The sequence below is a fragment of the Bidens hawaiensis genome, unplaced genomic scaffold, assembly GCF_021521415.1.
Source record: "Bidens hawaiensis isolate Kalapana, Puna unplaced genomic scaffold, B.hawaiensis_p1.1 tig00063819_1, whole genome shotgun sequence".
Classification (NCBI taxonomy): Eukaryota; Viridiplantae; Streptophyta; class Magnoliopsida; order Asterales; family Asteraceae; genus Bidens; species Bidens hawaiensis.
This window is the reverse complement of record NW_027501421.1, coordinates 28,517-49,396: the sequence shown is the minus strand read 5'-3', so window position 1 is coordinate 49,396 and position 20,880 is coordinate 28,517. Positions and strand designations below refer to the sequence as shown.

General features: G+C 38.5%; 1 protein-coding gene across 1 annotated transcript; it reads right to left on the bottom strand.

Moving 5' to 3' along the window:
- Window positions 1–209: 209 nt before the first annotated feature.
- Window positions 210–1,347, bottom strand: LOC143604069 (transcription factor MYB15-like). Its single transcript, XM_077080659.1, has 3 exons — window positions 1,215–1,347; window positions 872–1,001; window positions 210–775 (listed from the first exon to the last, which is right to left on the bottom strand). The coding sequence occupies exons 1-3, from the start codon at window positions 1,345–1,347 to the stop codon at window positions 319–321; spliced, it is 720 nt and encodes a 239-aa protein (XP_076936774.1). The 3' UTR covers window positions 210–318.
- Between the last annotated feature and the right edge of the window lie 19,533 nt (window positions 1,348–20,880).

The window sequence follows — 20,880 nt, the reverse complement described above, 5'->3', positions numbered from 1 at the left end:
AAAGCAGTCAAAAACGTACTTCCCCATAAATTCAATAGTGAAACAAACAAGGTTGTCATGTTTAATTACTTGTGAATAAAGTTATTTATAAAACTCTTATTTAATTAATTATATGAATGCATATAATACAAGATAATGTTTACATGTTTGTGATGTATCTAATACGTTTTCGTGATGACGTGATGCATAGATCGTCTTTCTAGCTACTTCATCAAATAGATAATTAAAATATTTTATTCACGATTACACAGAATTAATATACGTTACCGATACAAAATTAAAAGATGCTCCACATGAACTGGCTCAAATCATATAATATTAAGTTGACCATAAAATCATATCATCCATCAGGTAATCCTGCAATGATGTCTGGGAGATTAGATCATCTCCAAATCCTTCAATGAAGCTACCGGCGTCCGGTAAAAATGGCTGATCAGTCCACATATTTCGGGCTGTATCCGAATCTTGTGGTGTAACTTCACTAGGAAACGCCCAATCTGAGACACCCAATGAACTCGGGGACGATTCACTAGTTGAAGAAGATGATAATACGGCCAATAAAATTTCAACTTCTTGTTGAGTCGTTGAATTCGGGTTCTTTAACGGACCTAGTAATTTCGGCTTTGCATCCCTAGCTGGTTCAACATGCCCAGATTGTTCATTCTTCTTTAACACAGTTTGGTTATTTACGACGCGGTTTTTTAAATGTGTGTGCCAATGATTTTTTATGTAATTGTCAGTTCTTCCCGGTAATAGTGCAGCCATCTTTGACCATCTATGTATATAACAACATAGCTTTATATATTTATATGACAATAACACCAGTATTAAATAACTATATGCTCTAGGGACAGAATTAGTTTGGACTTACTTATTGCCAATCTTGTTATGTAAACTAATAATCACATCTTCTTCTTCTTTTGTAAAGTGGCCGCGCTTCACGTTTGGCTGAAGATAATTCATCCATCGAAGCCTGCAACTTTTTCCGCATCTTGACAAACCTAAATGACAGACCACAAGAACAAAAAAATATATTCCTTATTCTTTCTATCAATATAATTTGACATGTACACATTTTTTTAACAGCTACTAGTATACATCACTGCGGGATTTGAGCCCTCTACCTTCAAATGAAGGGAGTGCCTATTACAACACCACACCAGATGCCATTGGGCCAAATAAAGATTTTCAGGAAGATCGAAAGTATATCGTACCAGCACGCTTGGGAAGTTCTCGCCAGTTAGGGTGACCATGTTTCTCAATGTAGGCTCTTATCTTGTCGTCTTCATCTTGACTCCATGCGCCTTTCTTGATTCCGTTTATATCAAAACACGGTGCCCTCACCATTTTCTCTACTAGGTTTCTGAAACTCTTTTTCTGTGGGTAATGAGGACCTTTTAGTTTCTGGATCTAAATATATGCATATACCAAAAATAAAAAAATACGTGTCTAAAGACATCAATATAATAAGACGACCATAAGCAAAAGCTTCTTAATTGTTTGGTTAAACAATTCAATTAAAGTGAATAACCCAAAGCATACTCTCTCTGATTTTTTTAGCGTTGATTTACAGTTTTTAATTTCGAAAGAACTATATATCTATAACTTTTTAATTTAGAACATAAACTTTTTTTAAATCATTTAACTTTATATTAAGTGGCTTATATTTTTAAAAACTTATACTTCTTATACACATATACAGTACTACTACATACATATACTAATTTAGATATATAGGAAAAGTAGCAAATTAAGTTTTTCATTTGTGTAGTAATGTAGTATTATGAATAATTAGTTAATAGATCTGTCATAAATATTAATGCAAAGCCCTGTTTTGTTATTTAGTCTTTTGTATTTGTTTATTCTATTTACGATGTGTCTAGAAAGCTTATCGGTTTGTTTATTGTATGTTTGGGCCGGGAGCCATGTAATTTTAAGCCCATTGAGCCGTTTATAATAGAAAGGGGATGACATACTTCTCCTATAAATAGGAGAACATGCCTATGCACCCACTAACCTTTTGCAAACTCACAACCTTATCTCTTCACCAACTCTCCGTACTCCTTTTTTCTTTCCATGTAGGGTAATAATCAACACTAACAATATTTGAGATCTTGGTTACTTACAAGTGATTTTCGATAGCTAGTTAGTGAGATCGATTCAAGTACTTTGTTGTTTGATCTGTTCTTAGGACCTACAATCAATCAATCAATATATATATATATATATATATATATATATATATATATATATATGGTGAGGCTAATTATGACGACTTGAGTAGTTTAATTTTAAAACACCATCAAATGAGCTTTGGTATCATATTTCTTTTAAGGATATTTAGGTCTTTACCCTTAATTTGTCGGAGCAAGATATAAATTTTTAAGTTAGTTTTTACCTGATGAAGGGGTTACTTAGTGAAAATAAAAATTCGTTTTTTATGCATGCAATAAATCAAATTCATTAATCCCAACTGTTTTCGAATTTGTTCTATCTTGTGGTCATGGTAATATTGATTTTGCTTTCGCTAATAGGAAAAATTGTCTAATTTTTTAATCCTAATTCTTTGAGTCTCTAATTTTATGACTTAGAGCATTCTCATTTTGTTCTGTAAATATGTGAGTGTGTTTTATAAATTATATGATATTAAAGGGATTGGAAGCCTAAATAGGCTCTTAACCCACCAAACTACTTATGCATATCAAATTCATCAAGGAAACATCCACCAAGATTGGACTCAATTCTTATGGAAGCATGCAGAAGTCATCCGCTGGTGGAAGGAGAAACAAAAGTACACTGTTAGACAAAATAGGTATCAACCAAAAGATTCTTTCATAATGACATTTACCTTCATAAAGGGGAGCACGTGAAAGCCTGACCAATAAGGAGGAGCCAACAAATCATTCCTTAGCGGCCTTGCACATGGCCAACTATTCCATCCAATCAGGAATGCACCCATGTCCCTTCAAGTAAAGGGAATACCCTTTGGACAATGACAACCCAGCCAATCATTCTCCACCACTCTTGGCTATAAATACCCTCACATCATCAACGAAGAGGTCACACACATTCCATCAATCACCCAACATATTACTAAGAACTTTATCTCATTGGAACAATTATTGATTCACAGGAGGGTGGTTATGAGAACCCCTCCCCCCCCCCCACAATGTCATTCTCATAACGAGCTTACGGTGATATGTTTTTACAGTCTCGGATCTGATTCACATTCGTTTGGCCAAAACCTTATCTTCAAAACCCTAACCCAATAGAAAAATAGATCTAACCCTAACCTTGGGATAAGTCTGTGTTTCTTCATTGGCGTCATCTATTTTTTCATCTAGAACAACTTTAGTTGGTGGTTTTGGTCGAAATGAGACAAAATCAGGCGAATCTGACCGTTACTCCATCGTTCGTTAAGGATGACAGAAATATTACGGTGAAGAATTTTCGATGTCAGCGAAATCCAGATCCGGAAGCTCGTTCTGGTGGATCCCTCTGTTTCAGGGAAGATGACATGTTCGTCAAACATTATCAACCTGGAATTCGACGAATAACGCAAACTCTTGAAGACTGGTTACGTCTGGAACAATAACTCATTGCAGAGGAATATGAGTAGATGTTGCAAAATGAGCATGTACCGCCAAGGACGCTGACGTATAAAGAGTCTCTTTCTCCACCTCCAATAATGATTCGCAGCCAAGCTAACGCTCGTGTTAGAACTGTGACTGTTTCATGAAAAAGATGGTAGAAGGGATGTAACATCGTGAAAGTTTTGGGTTTAAAATGCCAAGTTTCAAAAGTAAAAGGACCAAAAATGACAAATTGTAAACTTCAGGGTTTAAATTGAAAATTTTGTTTTTCTGTCCCATCGCAATACGCGATGGATCAGAGGACCATCCCAGCGCGTATCGCGATTGGTCATCTGACAAGCAAGGCACGTGGCGTGCCACGTGTCCAAACTTGGCACAACGTCCGCCACGTGTCACCACGTGGCATCACGTCCGCTACGTGGCAAGCCTATAGGGCAGGTCATTGGTCTACGTCGCGATACGCGACTGGTGACCAAGGGGACCATCACGTATCGCGATGGGACCCCTGATCAGCCTATAAATAGAGGCCATTGTCTCTCTCACTCATCAACCCATTTTCACAGCAGCTTTCTTTCTCTAGAATACTCTTTCTCTCACTAAAATTTACCTCGTAAAGCATGCCATGACATACCTCGATTTCCGTGCCCAACATTCCGACTTTCCTCGAAGTATGTGCCACTCACCAACGACGTCATCTCGAAGTTTGTGCCATCACGAGACGACCTGAAGACCATCTTGAAGTGCGTGCCGTGAAGATTAGGTACCTCGATAAACGTGTCAAATGAAGGGTTGATGAAGAAGATAAAGAAAAACGAAGCGGCGTCGAAGTACTGCTTGATTGTGTAGGGTTTCTATAAGCCAACCAAGTTAGGCATAATGCCCGAATAAAAATAAAATAATAAAGGCTTAATACCCTAAGTCGAGAATATAATCAATACCTCGATAAATAATAAAAGGAAATAATAACAAAGAAAATAAAGGAAAGAAAAATGATTATTATATAATTCTTTGTTATATATATTATTTAAGTTTAATATAATTATTCTTAGATAATAAGTAAAAGAAAACATACGTTTCTTAAAGAAGAAGAAACGTAGGGTTTTAAAAAAAGTAAAATAAGTTAAACTAGAAGTTTATCTTATAAAAGATAAAAAATTAAATAAGTTAAAAGAAAGAGTTTTAACTTATAAAAGAAAAGAAAGAAATAATACTTTTAAACTAAAAGGTTTAAAGTAAAGAAAAGTGATTTTCGAACTAAAGGTTCATAAATAAAATATAATCGAGGTAAAGATTAGAAAAAGAGACTAGAGGTCTTAAGCCGGATTGAATATCCGACTTACAAAAAGTTATACTCGTACTATAGGTGTGAGATAGCAAAGAAAATGGATAGACCCTCGGAAAGTGTATTGAAGCTGATCCAAAAAGAAAAAGGTGAATACGCCCCAACTTTATTAAACTTGTTTATTCGATTAAAAAATAATTGAAATGAATTACATGGGACTACGTGTCTCTAAAACGTTATAAACAAAAGTAATCGCTATCCCTCAGGCTGTCGTGTACATTTGTTTGGATCCCTACGTATGTGGTAATAAGTCGGTGGGCACACCGCACCACACTTGTCCATGACCTCCGATACGATGGGCCGGACCTAAGTTACGTCCGTGTGAGACTGACCTAAGTTACGTCCGTGTGAGACTGACCATGTGTATACGTATGGTACCTAAGTAATGTCAAACGCTGCGGTATTTGTCGGGGTGTCTTGTGTGAGACTTAGCTAATAATTGTGTTTGTTTTAAAAGCTTGATTATTCCTAAGCCACGATAGGCCGGACCTAAGTTATGTCTCGAGGGGTAATCAAGTAAAAGAAAATAGTTTCGCGTTAGCATATTCACCAGCATGTGTTGCTGACGTATTTTCTAAACATTTTGCAGGTAATCAAGAATAGGAGCTTGGGATGCCCAAGTTATTAAGATATTTGATGGCTCAGATCATTTTGTTAATATTAAAATATGAAATGGTGGTTTGCAATGAACAAGTAATATTTTGTAAAACACTAAACGGGAACTTTTAAATCCCGTCTTTTGATAATGTAAATATTTTAAATCCACATAATTATAACTTCCGCTTTAAACCGCAACTCTGATTTATTTACAAATGTGGTACCAACATATGTGTCGCTCGCCTAGGCTGTGGTTTGGGGTGTGACAAGGGAAGTCGCGACAGAGGTTGCCGTGTGGACCAGAGGGTGTTTCACATACATACGTATGACCATATTCGGTTTACCCGCGGGTATTATGATGAAATGTACCGAGGTGATAATGACGGTTATCCAAGTGATGATTGTTGAAACTATAGTCGTGAATGCTCTTAGAGCATTCTCAACCTCATCTTCATAATTCTAATAAGTTATATTGGTTTTTATTAATCCCAAATATCATCTTTGGTCGTTGTCGATCTCAACTAACGAATTGTCTGCTGATGGTCTCATATTTTAACGTATTTGTTCCAATGGTCTGCAACTAACAAAATCTTGCTGGTCGTCGGAAAAACGCTTTTGTCCAAAAAAGTCATATTTATTGCCAGAAAACTCAACCTGAACACCGCCACCACCACCATTACCAACCGATTCACCACCAACCAACCACAACCACTTGAGCATTAACAAACATCCCCGCTATGGTTCAAAGGTGTATGGGACGAAAATGTTGAGTTTCCCAGAAAAATTGTGAATTGTCTGAACAAAAGCGTTTTTCCGACGACCTGCAACTAACGTCGTTAGAACTCTGTTTGTCGCTGACCGTTGGAGACAAATATAATAAAAAGTGGGATCGTTATCATTCAATTCATTAGTTGAGACTGACAATGACCAAAAGATAATAGTTAGAATTAATAAAACCAATACACATTTTAATAAAAATACTTTAATAATTCACCTTCTTCATATCTTAACCCCATATTTTTAGGGGAAAACAAACATAGTTGAGGTGTAACTATTCACCCATATATCTATAATTTAATATTACTTTTGAATAGAAGAAAGAGAAAACTGTTTTTATTAGCCTTTAAACACAACAAGCGAGGTCATTTTGAACGACCTTATTCGGTCAACTAGTTTTCGGCATATGGTGCCCAACCCTAATTCGAAGCCATTGATGTTACCACATTTTATTCCTCTTCGACATTGCATCCATCCACCACTGATTTTTCCAACCCACCACCGTTTTCCACCTTTGTGTGCCATCTACCACCAATCTATCCAATCCACAAGCCTTATCGCCCACCGTGAGCCATCCACCACATATTTTACCCAACCATTTAAAGTCTAATTCTGAGCAGCAACAATTTTAATATTGGAGATAAGATAATAGGAGAGTCTAGTATGTATCATTCAAGTGTTGGTGTTTTTAACTATTCTAGTGCGCCTGGTTTAAAGTTTGTAGAGGGTTGGGTGGTTGATTTAGGGGAGAATCAACATATAAGTCTGACAAAAACTTAATTATGTTGATGTATCTGAGTTTAACCTAAATGTTGGAGACCCTAATGGAACTAATGCTCAAGTAACTAAGATATGTGATTTAAAGCTAACACAAAAGGTTATGTTAAGTAATGTATCTGATGAATGGTAAACAAAGTGATGGAATAAATTCTTTAGAAAAAAGATCATGGTGCTTTTAAGGTATATTTTAACATACAGTGATTCATATAATAATATTTAGCATGCTAGGTTTGGACATCCGTCTGATAATATGTTGTATGTGTTAAAGGATTTTTGAATATCTGTGTGAGATCTATCATAAAGCTAAACTTTCTAGCAGGTCTTCCTTTCCGTTGAGTAATAATATATCCAAACATGTTGGTCACTTAGTCCATTTAGATGTTTGAAGTCCATACAAGGTCATTAACTGTTGTTGATTATTCTACAAGAGGTGTTTGCTTTTTCTTTAAAAAGGTAAAGATGAGGTGTTGTTAAGCATAAACTATTTTTGTGAGTTGATAAAAACTTAACATGTTATATGTTGTCGTTTATTATAGGATCATTGTTAGTTGATTATGTGTTATTCTTCAGTTCGGTTTTTACCAGCAGGTAAAAACAGTTTTAATATTAACTTTGGGTTAAAGTTTAGTAGTAATAGTAAAAATAAAACAAGTTGCAAGCCAATTGCACTAAAAATTCAGGCTGCTTGTATAAAAAGATTTGCAGAAGATAACAAGTGGGGTAGGATAAGGGTGTAAGACCAACTTGTGTTTCAAGTTGAGTGTCAGCTAGGTGTCAAGTAGTTTTGTGTTTTTCACTCTATAAATAGAGGGGTTTGTTTTTTTAATTATGTACTACTACAAAAAATCAGTCTTGTTATAAGAAATACAATTACAAAAGTTAGTAGAAATCTAGTCCATTATGTTTTGTTTTTCTAGTTCAAGATCCAATTATGACCAACAATTGGTATCAGAGCCTTGCTCATTGATCCAACCAGCTGTTAAACGGGTCTAAAAAACACTACAGCCACCGTCAATCACATAGGTCGAAGGTGTCGGTCTATTTACCAGCCATAACCCCTGTTCCAGCCCAGAATCTGATAAAAAACGAATCTGACTAGCGGTCCGTATTGCCGATTCAAGCAGTAGCAATATCACCGCAGATCGAAATTCAGTTTCAGCAGCTGTTAAAATCAGAGAAGTTGGGGGAACAACATCGTACCAATGCCCGTTACTAAGTACAACGAACTATACCTCTTGGGTTATCAAGATGGAGTCATTCATGGATGCCCAAGGAATATGGGATGCCATCGAGCCACCCGAAGGAGTTGACATGGATGTCAAATTCGGAAAGAAATCAAGGGCTTTCATCTTCCAGACGCTGCCGGAAGACATCTTGTTGCAAGTTGCATGTCCCAAGGAGGGTAAGGACATGTGGAACGCCCTTAAAGTTCGGTATCTTGGTGCTGAAAGGGTACAACAAACCCTTAATCGAGAGTTTGAATTATTGAGCATGAAGGAGACTGATAGCATTGATGCTTATGCAAGCAAGGTTGGTGGGATCGTGTCCAAGTTCCAAACACTTGGAACCAAGATTGAAGAAAAGGTTCTTGTAAAGAAGTTGTTGACTTCTGCACCAACCAGATTTCTTCCTATTGTTGCTACAATAGAACAGTATTCGAACTTGAATACTATGCCATTTGAAGAGATCGCCGGACGACTCAAAATGTACGAAGAACGTATCAAACCCGTTGGAGCCGCCAAAGACCCTTCGAGTTAGTTGTTACAAACTAGATCTGAGTGGCAAGAGAAACACATATCTGATACGAAACAAGTTGGCAGAGACTGGGTATTAGCTCCGATCAATCACCGTGGTCGTGGTCGAGGACGTAGTAGATTTGCCAGTCGTGGACGAGGAGGTAGACACCCCTCGAATACTAATCAAAGGCCTGAATAGGCTGCTGATAAAAATAGCAAAAGGTGTTATAATTGTGACAGGCTCGATCACTTTGTAGCCGATTGTCGGGCTCCAAGAAGAACCGAAGGTGAAGCTAATTTGGAAAGGGAGGATGATGATGCTACTTTACTAATGGTAAAGTCTACACAAGATTATGTAATGTTGAATGAAGAAAAGGTGTTTCCTAGCGAATATGCCAAGGACAGTACCGAGAAAGGCACTTTGTACTTAGATAATGGTGCAAGTAATCACACATGACCAGTGAACGAATTTACTTTATTGAACTTGATGAAAAAACAATCAGGAGAGTAAATTTTGGAGATGGATCAGTAGTTGAAATCAGAGGCATAGGGTCTATTCTTCTGCAGTGTAAAAATGGCGATCAAAGACTTATTACTAATGTTTATTATATTCCAGATTTATGTAATAACATATCGAGTCTCGGCCAACTTGATGGGGTTTGATGCAAGACAAATATTGAGAACGGTTATCTCTTACTCTATGATCGATAGGGAGCAGCGTTAATGAAGTTCAAGAGGTCTCTAAACCGGCTCTATAAAGTATGTCTTCATGTTGTTTCACCAACCTGTTTACATTCTAAAATGAACGAGACGTCTTGGATTTGGCATGCTCGTCTCAGGCATTTTAACTTTGATGTCATGAGAATGGTGACACAAGAAAAGTTGGTGATTGGGGTTCCAAGTATAAACCACAAGTCACAAATTTGTGAAAGTTGCCTGGTCGGAAGCAACCAAGGCTTCCGTTTCCGTCCCATGCCACGTATAGAGCAAAAAAAAACTCTTGAACTAATACATGCTGACCTTTGCGGTCCTATTACACCTTGCACGCCATCTGGCATCAAGTATTTTCTGTTGCTTGTTGATGATTTTAGCAGATTTATGTGGGTATACATGATAAAGTCGAAAGATCAAGCTTTGGAAGCATTTGCTAAGTTCAAGAAATTTGTTGAAGTTGAAACGCATTATAAAATCAAGGCCCTAAGAACGGATTGTGGAAGAGAGTTTGTGTCTACGAACTTCGAACAATTGTGCAGCGAAGATGGTATAAATCGGTACTTAACCACACCATATACAACGCAGCAAAACAGTGTTATTGAACGAAGAAATCAAATAATACTTGGAATGACAAGATCGATTATGAAGGCAATGAAGCTGCCACAATGGTTGTGGGGAGAAGGTGTACGACATTCGGTTTACATCTTGAACCAAACACCTACAAAAGCTTTAGGAAAGAAGACCCCGTATGAAGCGTTAAAAGGACGAAAGTCGAATTTGGGACGCTTGAAAGTGTTCGGTTGTACCGCCCATGTTAAAGTACCCATGGTACAATTAACAAAATGGCTGATAGAAGTGAATCTATGGTGTATCTCGGGAGTGAACTGAGAAGTAAAGCATATAGACTTTACAACCCAAGAACCAAACGGGTGTGTGTAAGCAGGAATGTTCACTTTGAGGAAAGCAAGCTATGGAATTGGGTCAAAGAACTCAATGAAAACGAAGAAGATTGGGTCGAGTGTACCGTTGAAGATGAAACCCAAACCATCGGGGTTGGTTCAGCCCAGATTTCGCCCAATCAAAGCAAGATAGCTGTTGTCCAAAATGAACACAGTGGGCCTGGTTCACCTACTATGGCTAGCAGCCCAACAACAAAACGTGACGGCCCCTTGAAGAACAATCAGCGGGCTGATTCAGGCAGTCCGGACAGCCCAAACAACCCGTTTGAAGACCAGAACAGTCCTAACAACTTTGGACAGCCCAGTTCATCAGATGAGAGCCCAATTTTTAGCCCATATTATGATGACACCCCTACCCAGGGTTTTCGACAGCTGAATAATGTTTATTCAAGAACCCAGTCATTGCAACAAATCCCATTTAACTCACCTCGATTTGAAGACCCAGACCTGCTGTTACTTAATGAAGAACCAGGTTCATTTAGTGAGGCCAAAGATAGCAAGGAATGGAGAATTGCTATGCAAGACAAATTAAATTCAATCGAGAAGAATGACACTTGGAAATTGGTTCAACCACCTAGAGGTGTTAAACCAATTGGTCTAAAGTGGGTCTACAAAGCCAAACGAGACTCCAAAGGTGACATAAATCATTACAAAGCAATTCTTGTTTCAAAAGTTATGTTCAAAAGCACGGTATCGATTATGATGAAGTATTTACTCTGATTACCCGAATGGAAACCGTCCGGTTAATTCTTTATCTAGCCGCACAAGATGGATGGGAAGTTCACCATCTCGATGTCAAAACCACATTCTTGAATGGAGAATTGAAAGAAGATGTCTATGTATTACAACCTGAAGGATTTGAGAAACCGGGAAAAGAACACCTCGTATACAAGCTATCCAAAGCCTTACATGGCTTGAAACAAGCTCCGAGAGCTTGGAACTCGAAGCTGGATGCAACACTATAACAACTTGGTTTTACTCGTTGTCCAAGAGAACATGTTGTGTACAAGAGAATCGCCAAGGCTGGTCTGTTAATTGTGGGAGGTTATGTGGATGATTTAATCATCACAGGACCTTGTAAAGATGAGATCAATGCATTCAAAAGACAAATGCAAGATCGCTTTGAAATGAGTGATTTGGGTTTATTAACTTACTACATGGGAGTGGAAGTTAAACAAGACAAGATGGGTATCACTTTGAAGCAAGCTGGATACGCCACGAGGATTCTCAAATATGCAAATTTGTGGGAATGCAATCCTACAAAATGTCATATGGACCCAAGTCTAAAATTCGGAAAAGGATGAGGATCAAGAGCGTGTTAATGCCACTGAATATCGAAGAATAATTGGTTGTCTTCAATATTTAACACACACACGACCAGATGTTAGTTATGCGGTTGATATAGCTATTCGTTTTATGGAGTCCCCAAGGACATCACATTCACAAGCTGTGAAACATGTGATGAGGTATGTGAAAGGCACGATTGACTTCGGGATTCGTTACAAGAAAAATGGAGATGCAAAGCGAGTAGGCTACAGTGATAGTTCTCATGCGACTGATCGTATGGATGGTAAGAGCACAAAAGGAAAGGTGTTCTATTACGGGGGTGGTCCGATAGCATGATGTAGTCAGAAGCAAAATACAGTTGCTTTGTCATCTTGTGAAGCTAAATTTATAGCCGCAACCGCTACAACTTGTCAAGCAATCTGGTTGAAAGGTCTATTAGAGGAGATAACTCAGAAAAGTGTGGAAGCTATAACACTACATGTAGACAACAAGTCTGCAATCTTGTTAATGAAAAATCCAGCATTTCACGAACGAAGCAAACATATTGATACTAAGTATCACTTCATCCGTGAATGTGTGGAAAATAATTTGGTGAAAATAGAGCACGTGAGTGGAGACGAACAGAAAGCCGACATTTTGACAAAAGCCTTGCCAGGAGTCAAGTTTATCGAGATAAGGGAAATGCTAGGAGTTGAAGACCTAACAGCTTTGAAGAACGGAATCAAGGGGGTGAATGTTAGTTGATTCCGTGTTACTGTTCAGTTCGGTTTTTACCAGCCGGTAAAACATTTTTCATATTTAACTTTGGGTTAAAGTTTAGTAGTAAAAATTAAGCAAGTTGCAAGCCAATTGGACTGAAAATTCAAGTTGCTTGTATAAGAAGATTTGCAGAAGATAACAAGTGGGTAGGATAAGGGTGTAAGACCAATGTTGGTACATGATGTCAGTAGTTCAGTATCTAGTGTCTGTAATCGTGTTAGTGTGTTTTGTTTTGATGTTTTAGTTAAGTTGTCTCACAAGTTCGCCTGTTATAAGCGAACTTGTGGACAAGCGAAGTTATTGACAACTTCGCCTAGTATGTTAGGCGAAGTTGTCGAATGACATAAGAGATAGGCTACGGCTTGTTTGCAGGTAAGGTTTTCAGAATGTGTAATTGTGATTTTGCATATCACGTGTTAAAGGAGTTGCAATACAACGTGTCTTTTGAGTATTGTAACGTGTATTTGTGCTTGGTTTAAACGTATATCGCATCGAACACTCGTATCGTCTTACATAGGGATTCCGCACCTACGTAGTACGAGATACTTCCGTGTAGATCCGGCTGGGAACCTACGATTGGTATCAAAGCATTTGCTCATGATTGTGTGGTTCGGGATTATCACACGAGTGTAGAAATCGTTCCGTTCGATTCTTCGCGGGACGAGTTTACGTTGAAATACCGAGTTTTTGTGTCCTACCCATCTCCCACTATCAAATATAACCCATTACACCTTCGCATACCTCGCAATACGTCAAATCAAAACCTGCAAAAACCTTGTGTTCATCAGGCGAAGTTGCCGTCACTGTTCGTAGGGTTTAGGCGAAGATATTAGTTTAAGCAAAGTTGTCATTAACTTCGCTTGTCTCACAAGTTCGCTTGAATTAAGCGAAGTTAACATCAGGCGAAGTTAAGAAGGAAGCGAAGTTAATCTCAAGCGAAGTTGAGAACAACTTCGCCATCTGAGTAAGCGAAGTTGTGGAAAATCAGCGAAGTTAAGCTTAAGCGAAGTTAAGCATAACTTCGCCTACTGGGCACTGTTCAAAATAATAAAAAAAATTATTTTATACTTTCCTCGTGTTTTGAGTTGTGTTACTTTCAGCAATGACTTCGATAAACATTACGGAACTGGTGAAAATGGAAGTTGAGGCCGGTTCAGCAACTAAGGCTCCGAAAATGCTTAAGGGTACCGATTTCGTTGCTTGGAAAGATCGGTTTGAACAGTATGTTAAATATCAAAATGCTAAGATGTGGGTGTGCATACAAGATGGATACATTCCACCAACGGCCTTGTTTGAGGGTCGTGATCAAATAAAGAAGTACAGTAAGATGGATGAGGAAGAAAGGAAAATGTATGAGGCAGAGAGTAAAGCTCATGCGGCGATCACCATGGCTCTTCCACAAGAGATTCTTCACACCTTCAGGAAATACAAAACCGCTAGAGAGTTATGGGAAGCGCTAGAAAATCGATATGAAGGTAATGTGGGGATACGTGCATCCAAAATTAAGCTTCTCAAAACCCAATTCTCGGTGTTCAAATATTTGAAAAATGAATCACTTGATGATATCATCACAAGATATTATCACCTGATGACTGAACTCGGCAATTACTCTATTGTATACAAAGAAGAGGAGATAGTAGAGAAACTTCTTGATGCTCTTCCACCGAAATGGGAAATGTACACGGTTTTGATGAGAGAAGATAAAGAGTTTGCCAATATCGATTTGGAAACAGCAATCAATAAATTAAGAACTTTTGAACTTAACATGGTTCGGAAAGAGACAACAACTGATCAGGTTCAGGATCCGGGAATGTATGGTGCAAAAGTTACTTCAAGTTCAAGTTCAAAGTCAGAATCCTCTGCTTATTACTCAAAGGGAGACTCACACTCAAATTCAACTCAGGATGGTCATGTGACTCTCAATATGGATGGTGATGTATGTTTCGTAGCTGCAGGAAATAATTCTTCAAAACCTCAAGCCACAACTGGTAATTTTTCATCAAATGTTCCATCCAACAACTACTCACAGATGCCCATGAGTGTTAAATCAGCTGAACAGCAGTTTGCTCTCTATGCATCTTTCATTGCATCCTATGAGAATTATATCAAAGGTAAAATAGTCGATCCCGCAACTTTGGATGAAGACTATGATCAAATTGATGCTGATGATCTAGAAGAGATGGATTTGCAGTGGCAGATGGCTATGATAGTAAGAAGGCTTAAGAGATTCATGAAGAAAATAGGCAGAAAGTTCATTGGAGAAAGACCCGGGTTTGACAAATCAAAGGTTAGATGTTACAACTGTCAACAAAATGGTCACTTTGCTAAGGAATGTACCAATGAGAGAGTTGAACGTAGTCAGAACAGGCCTGCACAACAGAATGGGGGAGATAGTGAGAATAAGGCTATGGTATCTAGACACAATAGTGGGTATAACTGGAATCTACAGGTTGAGGAAGATTTCGAACAGGCAAATTTGGTGAACATCGACACTGCAGGAAGTGAGAAAGAGACGGGAGAAAATCAAGCTTACATGGCAGAAGTGAACGATCAGCTCTCTGAGGTAAGTTCTGAACTTCATTGTATGCAATGTGAAAATCTGTCTGAATAATTGAAAACAGTAACTGATCAGTTTGTTAGTTTGGACGCTCAATTTAAAACACTAAAAGAAGATCATCATTACACTAAAACTAGAGAAAACAGTTACTCGGTAAAAATAAAAGCTAGTGAAAAAGATATCAGAAGTCTTAAAGCCAGTCTAGCTGAAAAAATACAAGTAATTGATCTTAGTTATGAAGTGTTAGAGGAAAAAACCAAACTAATTGCTGAAAGGGATAAACAGATAGCTGATTACCAGGTAAAAGTGGTGGAATTAAACAGAAAAATTGAACAATTTAGAAATTCCTCAGCAATGCTTGATCACATCGTAAGTGTTCAACGTTCCCCAGTTAACAAAGGGGGAATTGGATTTTCTGAAGTTCCACCACCGTATAACCACAACTATACTTATAATCCGTGTAATCAGAAATCTGCTGATGTTGAGATTAGTCAGACAGTTCCTGTCAAAGTTTCAATTAAAGAACCTGAAGTTAGTAAAAACGAAACGAGTAAGCCTGTTTCGAATGTTAAGATTTCTGTCCCTAGTTCTGTCTCATCAAATTCGGACAAGACATCCGAATCTAGTGAGATAAAAGAAGAGGTAGTGTTACTAAAACGTGGGGAGGAATATAAGCCAATTGAAAAGAACTCTCCCCTAAACCCGTTTGTCCCACCATATGTCAGACAAATGGGGAGTAATACAACCTCAACATCTGAAACAACTGTTGAGACGAAAGTTGAACACAGGAGTTGTTTCAGATGTAATCAAATCGGACACCTAATTGCTAATTGCCCTCTAAATCAAAGAGAATTCAGAGGAATGAGGCCTCCGAAAACTGAAAATAAAATGAATTGTAATTACTATACTGGTAAGAATGCGAACTCACCAAAGTTCAGACATTTGACTAATCCAAGATTTCAAAGAAATCGATCTCAGTTTTTCCCAGTTAACAACCAAACAAACAGATTTAATTCAGTTGATCCACTAAGGTTTGGATGGCCTCATAGTCAATTCTCAAGAAGGTATCCTTTCAGAACTTACAGAAATCATTCTCAAACTGACTTTGGGCAACCAAAGTACTAGAGGCCGTTTAACAGATTTAATCGACCCAAGACCAGTAGGTCTTGGGTCCCCAGATTTTAATCCTTTGCTTTAATCGTGCAGGAACAGTTGAACAGGGCAGTAAACAATCTGTGGGTTGTAGACAGCGGCTGTTCCCGGCACATGACTGGTAACAAAAATTTGTTACACGAATGGAAACCTGTTCAAGGAGGTAGGGTAAGTTTTGCTGGAGAGAGTGGTGGTAGAATTACTGGTATTGGAACTGTGACAAATGGTAAAATGAAGTTAGAGAAGGTGAATTTTGTTGAGGAGTTGAAGCATAATTTGTTGAGCGTGTCTCAGATTTGTGACAAAGAGTACACAGTGCACTTTACCAAAGATGAAGCAATTGTTCTGTATCCTGGTTTCAAGATACCAGAGGCATGGGTGTTGATGAAAGCTCCAAGAGAAAAGAACACATACGTCATGGATATGAGGTCAAATGAGATGGCAACAGAAGAATCATGTCTTCTGTCAAAAGCAACTGAATCGGAGTCCGAGTTATGGCATCGAAGAATGGGGCATATACATCTTCGAAAAATGAACTACATTGTCAAGAATGGGCTGGTGCTTGGTGTTCCCTTAAAGAATTTTAACTTTGAAGATCAATGCTTGTCGTGCAAGAAGGGAAAGCAACACAAGAAACCTCATCACTTCAAGAAGGTTAACTCAATCGTCAGTACACTAGACCTGCTTCACATGGATCTCTTTGGTCCCGTGAATGTAAAGAGTCTAGGTGGAACGTCATATTGCTTGGTAGTAACTGATGATTACTCTCGATACTCTTGGGTATACTTTCTGAAGGCAAAAGATGATACGGTTCAGTTGGTAATTAACTTGATTACCAAGGTTGAAAACATTGTTGGGAGAAAGGTCAAGTACATAAGGAGTGATAATGGGACAGAGTTCAAGAACTACCAGATGGAGTTGTTCTGTTTACAGAAAGGGATAGACCATCAATACAATGCCCCGTATACTCCGCAACAAAATGGGGTGGCTAAGAGGAAGAACAGGACGCTAATTGAAGGAGCCAGAACCATGATGGCTGATGCTAAACTTCCCGTGGTGTTCTGGGCTGAAGCAGTTGCCACATCCTGTTATATCCTTAATCGTGTTTTAACTGTTAAAAGGCTAAATAAAACTTGTTATGAACTTATGCATGGTCGAAAGCCAAACTTGAATGGTCTCGAACCATTCGGGTCCCCATGTACGATATTAAAGACAAACTCTAAATTTGGTGAGAAAGCCGACGAAGGTATTTTAGTCGGATATGTTGTTGGGACACCCAACAGACGAGTCTTTAATATATCGACCAGCAAGGTCGAGGTGGTATGTAACACTGACATCACAAGTTACAAACCACCAAAGCCTAGCATGGGACCCGCTGAGGTTTTCGATTATGATAAACTGTTCAAATCTTTTAATATGCCTTACTTGGATTTTGTAGAAGTTGATGAGAAAATTGCTACACAGATTCTGTATGATGAGGAAGAAAATTTTGTTCAACGTCCGTAGTACGATGAATGTCAACCTTCCTCGTCAACTGCTGCTGATACCCCTGCTGCCCCTACTGAAGACGAATTTTTCAATCCATTTCACTCTCAACAACAATCGCCCATTGATGAACTTTCTTCGAACCTGGAAGACAATCTGCAAGTCAGTTCGGTTCCGACTACTGGAGTTCACAAAAATCACCCTTTGGAGAACGTGATAGGTGATCTGTCTGACGGTGTACAAACGAGACGAAGCTTGAATGAGCACACTTGTGTTTACGCAAGCATTAAAGAAACGGGTATCTTAAATGAATGCTTGTACACCTGCTTCATCAGCCAGATTGAACCAAAGAACTATCAAATGGCTCTAAAGGACAGCTCGTGGGTCGAAGCCATGCAAGAAGAGTTAGCCCAGTTCGAGAAGATGGAAGTATGGAAATTGGTTGCAAAACCGAAAAATGTTCATGCTATTGGCACCAAATGGGTTTTCAAATGTAAGAGAGATGAGAAAGGGATAATCATAAGGAACAAGGCAAGGCTGGTAGTAAAAGGGTTTAATCAGCAAGAAGGGATCGACTACAATGAAGTGTTTTCTCCTGTGGCTAGATTGGAAGCCATTCGACTATTTTTGGCATTTGCTGCATACAATGAGATGAATGTGTTCCAGTTAGACGTGAAAAGTGCTTTTCTGAATGGTATAGTCGATGAGGTAGTATACGTTGAACAGCCTCCGGGTTTTCCTGACCCTGACTTTCCTGATCATGTGTACAAGCTGAGTAAAGCGCTATACGGACTACATCAGGCCCCTCGTGCCTGGTACGCAACCTTATCAGATTACTTACTTGAGAATGGGTTCGAAAGAGGAAAGATTGACAGCACGCTGTTTGTCAAGAGAAAAGGGCGAGATTTTCTACTAGTTCAAGTCTACGTGGACGACATCATATTTGCTGCATCAAAAGTCGTCATGTGTCAGGAGTTTGAAGAAGTCATGAAAAAGAGGTTTGAAATGAGTGCAATGGGTGAGTTAACTTTCTTTTTAGGATTGCAGGTTGCTCAGAAGAAAGATGGGATGTTCATCCATCAAACTAAATATGTCCAAGACGTTTTCAAACGCTTCAAAATGGAGGACAGCACTCCATTTGATACTCCGGTTTGCGTCAATCACAAACTGGGTGCTGATTCGGTCGGTGATGAAGACGTGGACCCCACCAAATATCGAGTAATCATAGGTTCTTTAATGTATTTAACTGCATCTAGACCTGATATTATGTTTGCAGTTTGTCTCTGTGCTCGATTTCAGGCAAGCCCAAAGGAATCTCACATGAAGGGAGTGAAGAGAATACTGCGGTATCTCAAAGGCAAGCCTAAGCTGGGACTGTGGTACACAAAAGGGGGAGACTTGGATTTGATCGCTTACACGGATTCTGACTATGGAGGATGCAATCAGAATCGGAAGTCGACAACAGGTGGTTGCCAGTTTCTAGGAGGAAGATTGGTGTCATGGCAGTGCAAGAAGCAGACCTCTGTCGCCATTTCTACCTGTGAAGCAGAGTACATGGCAGCATCAAACTGCTGCTCCCAGGTTCTTTGGATACAACAGCATTTGCGCGATTACGGTCTGAATTTCACTCAAACTCCTATTTGTATTGATAACACTGCTGCAATCTCAATAACTAACAATCCCGTAAAACATAGCAAGACTAAACACATTTTCATTCGTCATCATTTTATACGGGATTGTGCCGAGAAGAAATTAATAGTGCTCGAAAAGGTCGATTCGTTAGATAATTTCGTTGATCTTTATACTAAAGCTTTTGACCGAACTCGTTTTCAAAATCTGGTTGAGCTAAATGGGATGATCAATCCCAAGTAACCGTGCTTTTCGTTAAAAAAAAATGTCACTAACGCTTAGAATTTTGTCGGTTGCTTCAGCTTGAAGGACATATCTTCGGATGTGTTTGGTCCTCACTTCTACCAGTAGATTATGAGGATAGCCATTAATCAGATGACTGAAAGCGACTGGGGCGGTTTATGATGTGTTTTTATTCTTTCGCTGAAAAGTAGTCGTTCATACTTAGTTAAAAGGACGCATATTCGTATGTGGTCGGTCCAGCTGATCCATTGGATCTTCAGGATAGCCGTTTACCTGATGACTTTGACTTGATCGGGGCGATAGAATCTAAAATTTTTTCTGGGAGATGATATAATTTTTCAAGTCTATAACTTCGTAAGAAGTTTCAAAACAATGTTTCTAAGAAAATTGATCCAACCTTGGAAAGTGATACTGAAACTATTTATGTGTGCTTAACTAGTGAAGTTATTAGGCCTAAAAGACTCTAGAACAGTCATTGTATGTTATGGTAGCTTTTTATGGTGCGTAAAAGTTAAAGTGATACTAACTAAATCTTCTCGATTTAAAGGGAAGATTCATTAAGAGTTGTGTATGTCTCCATATACATCTTTCCGAATGATAGGCAGAAAAGCGATTACCCAGTCATACATGAGCCCGTGAGTGTTCTGATGTCCGAGAAGATAGTGTGTCAAGTACCTGCAGTGATCCAGATTCGGGACTTGCAGTAGTCTACAGTTTGAAGATTGGTAAATCTTTGTTATTAAAAAAAAATTATGTTAAGCCTTCTGAAGCCTATTGCGTTATCATTGTCAATCAAGAGGAAAGAAAGAGAACGGGAAGCAGACATGTACTTAATGTTTGATCAGACACTACGGGTCAAGGTCAACTCGGGGTGACCTGGGGAAAGCCAAATAAGCTTTGAGAATAGATAGGAGGCATCACAATCTCTGATGTGTTGTACATTTAAATTTTGAACTTAATTGTACCTAATCTGTATCACAGAAGCGATGAAAACCATACTAAGTTGTTTACCTGCTTACAACCTGTTTCTTTATGTCATAATACCGCTGAACATGGATCTATGTAAAAGTCATTTAATTAGTATGATTCCTGTTCGGATCTTTTCTAAAACATGTTAGTCCTTGTCAAGACGAAATTTGATCCCGTATATTTTATTTCAAAAATTTTCATTGCATATGTCGCTTTATGGTTTAAAACTTGGTTACTTGGTCTTTGATCGTGACATTTAAATCTTTAACGGAAGTTATTAAAAGACAATTGCATTCGGTTC

What these genes read in the sequence shown, in the direction of transcription:
- LOC143604069 (XM_077080659.1), bottom strand. Translation starts at nt 1,347, where the DNA reads ATGGTGAGGGCACCGTGTTTTGATATAAACGGAATCAAGAAAGGCGCA. An exon ending in AGAACTTCCCAAGCGTGCTG is followed by an intron (nt 1,002 to 1,214) that starts GTACGATATACT and finishes TCTGTCATTTAG; the next exon opens with GTTTGTCAAGATGCGGAAAA. An exon ending in CATAACAAGATTGGCAATAA is followed by an intron (nt 776 to 871) that starts GTAAGTCCAAAC and finishes TTATATACATAG; the next exon opens with ATGGTCAAAGATGGCTGCAC.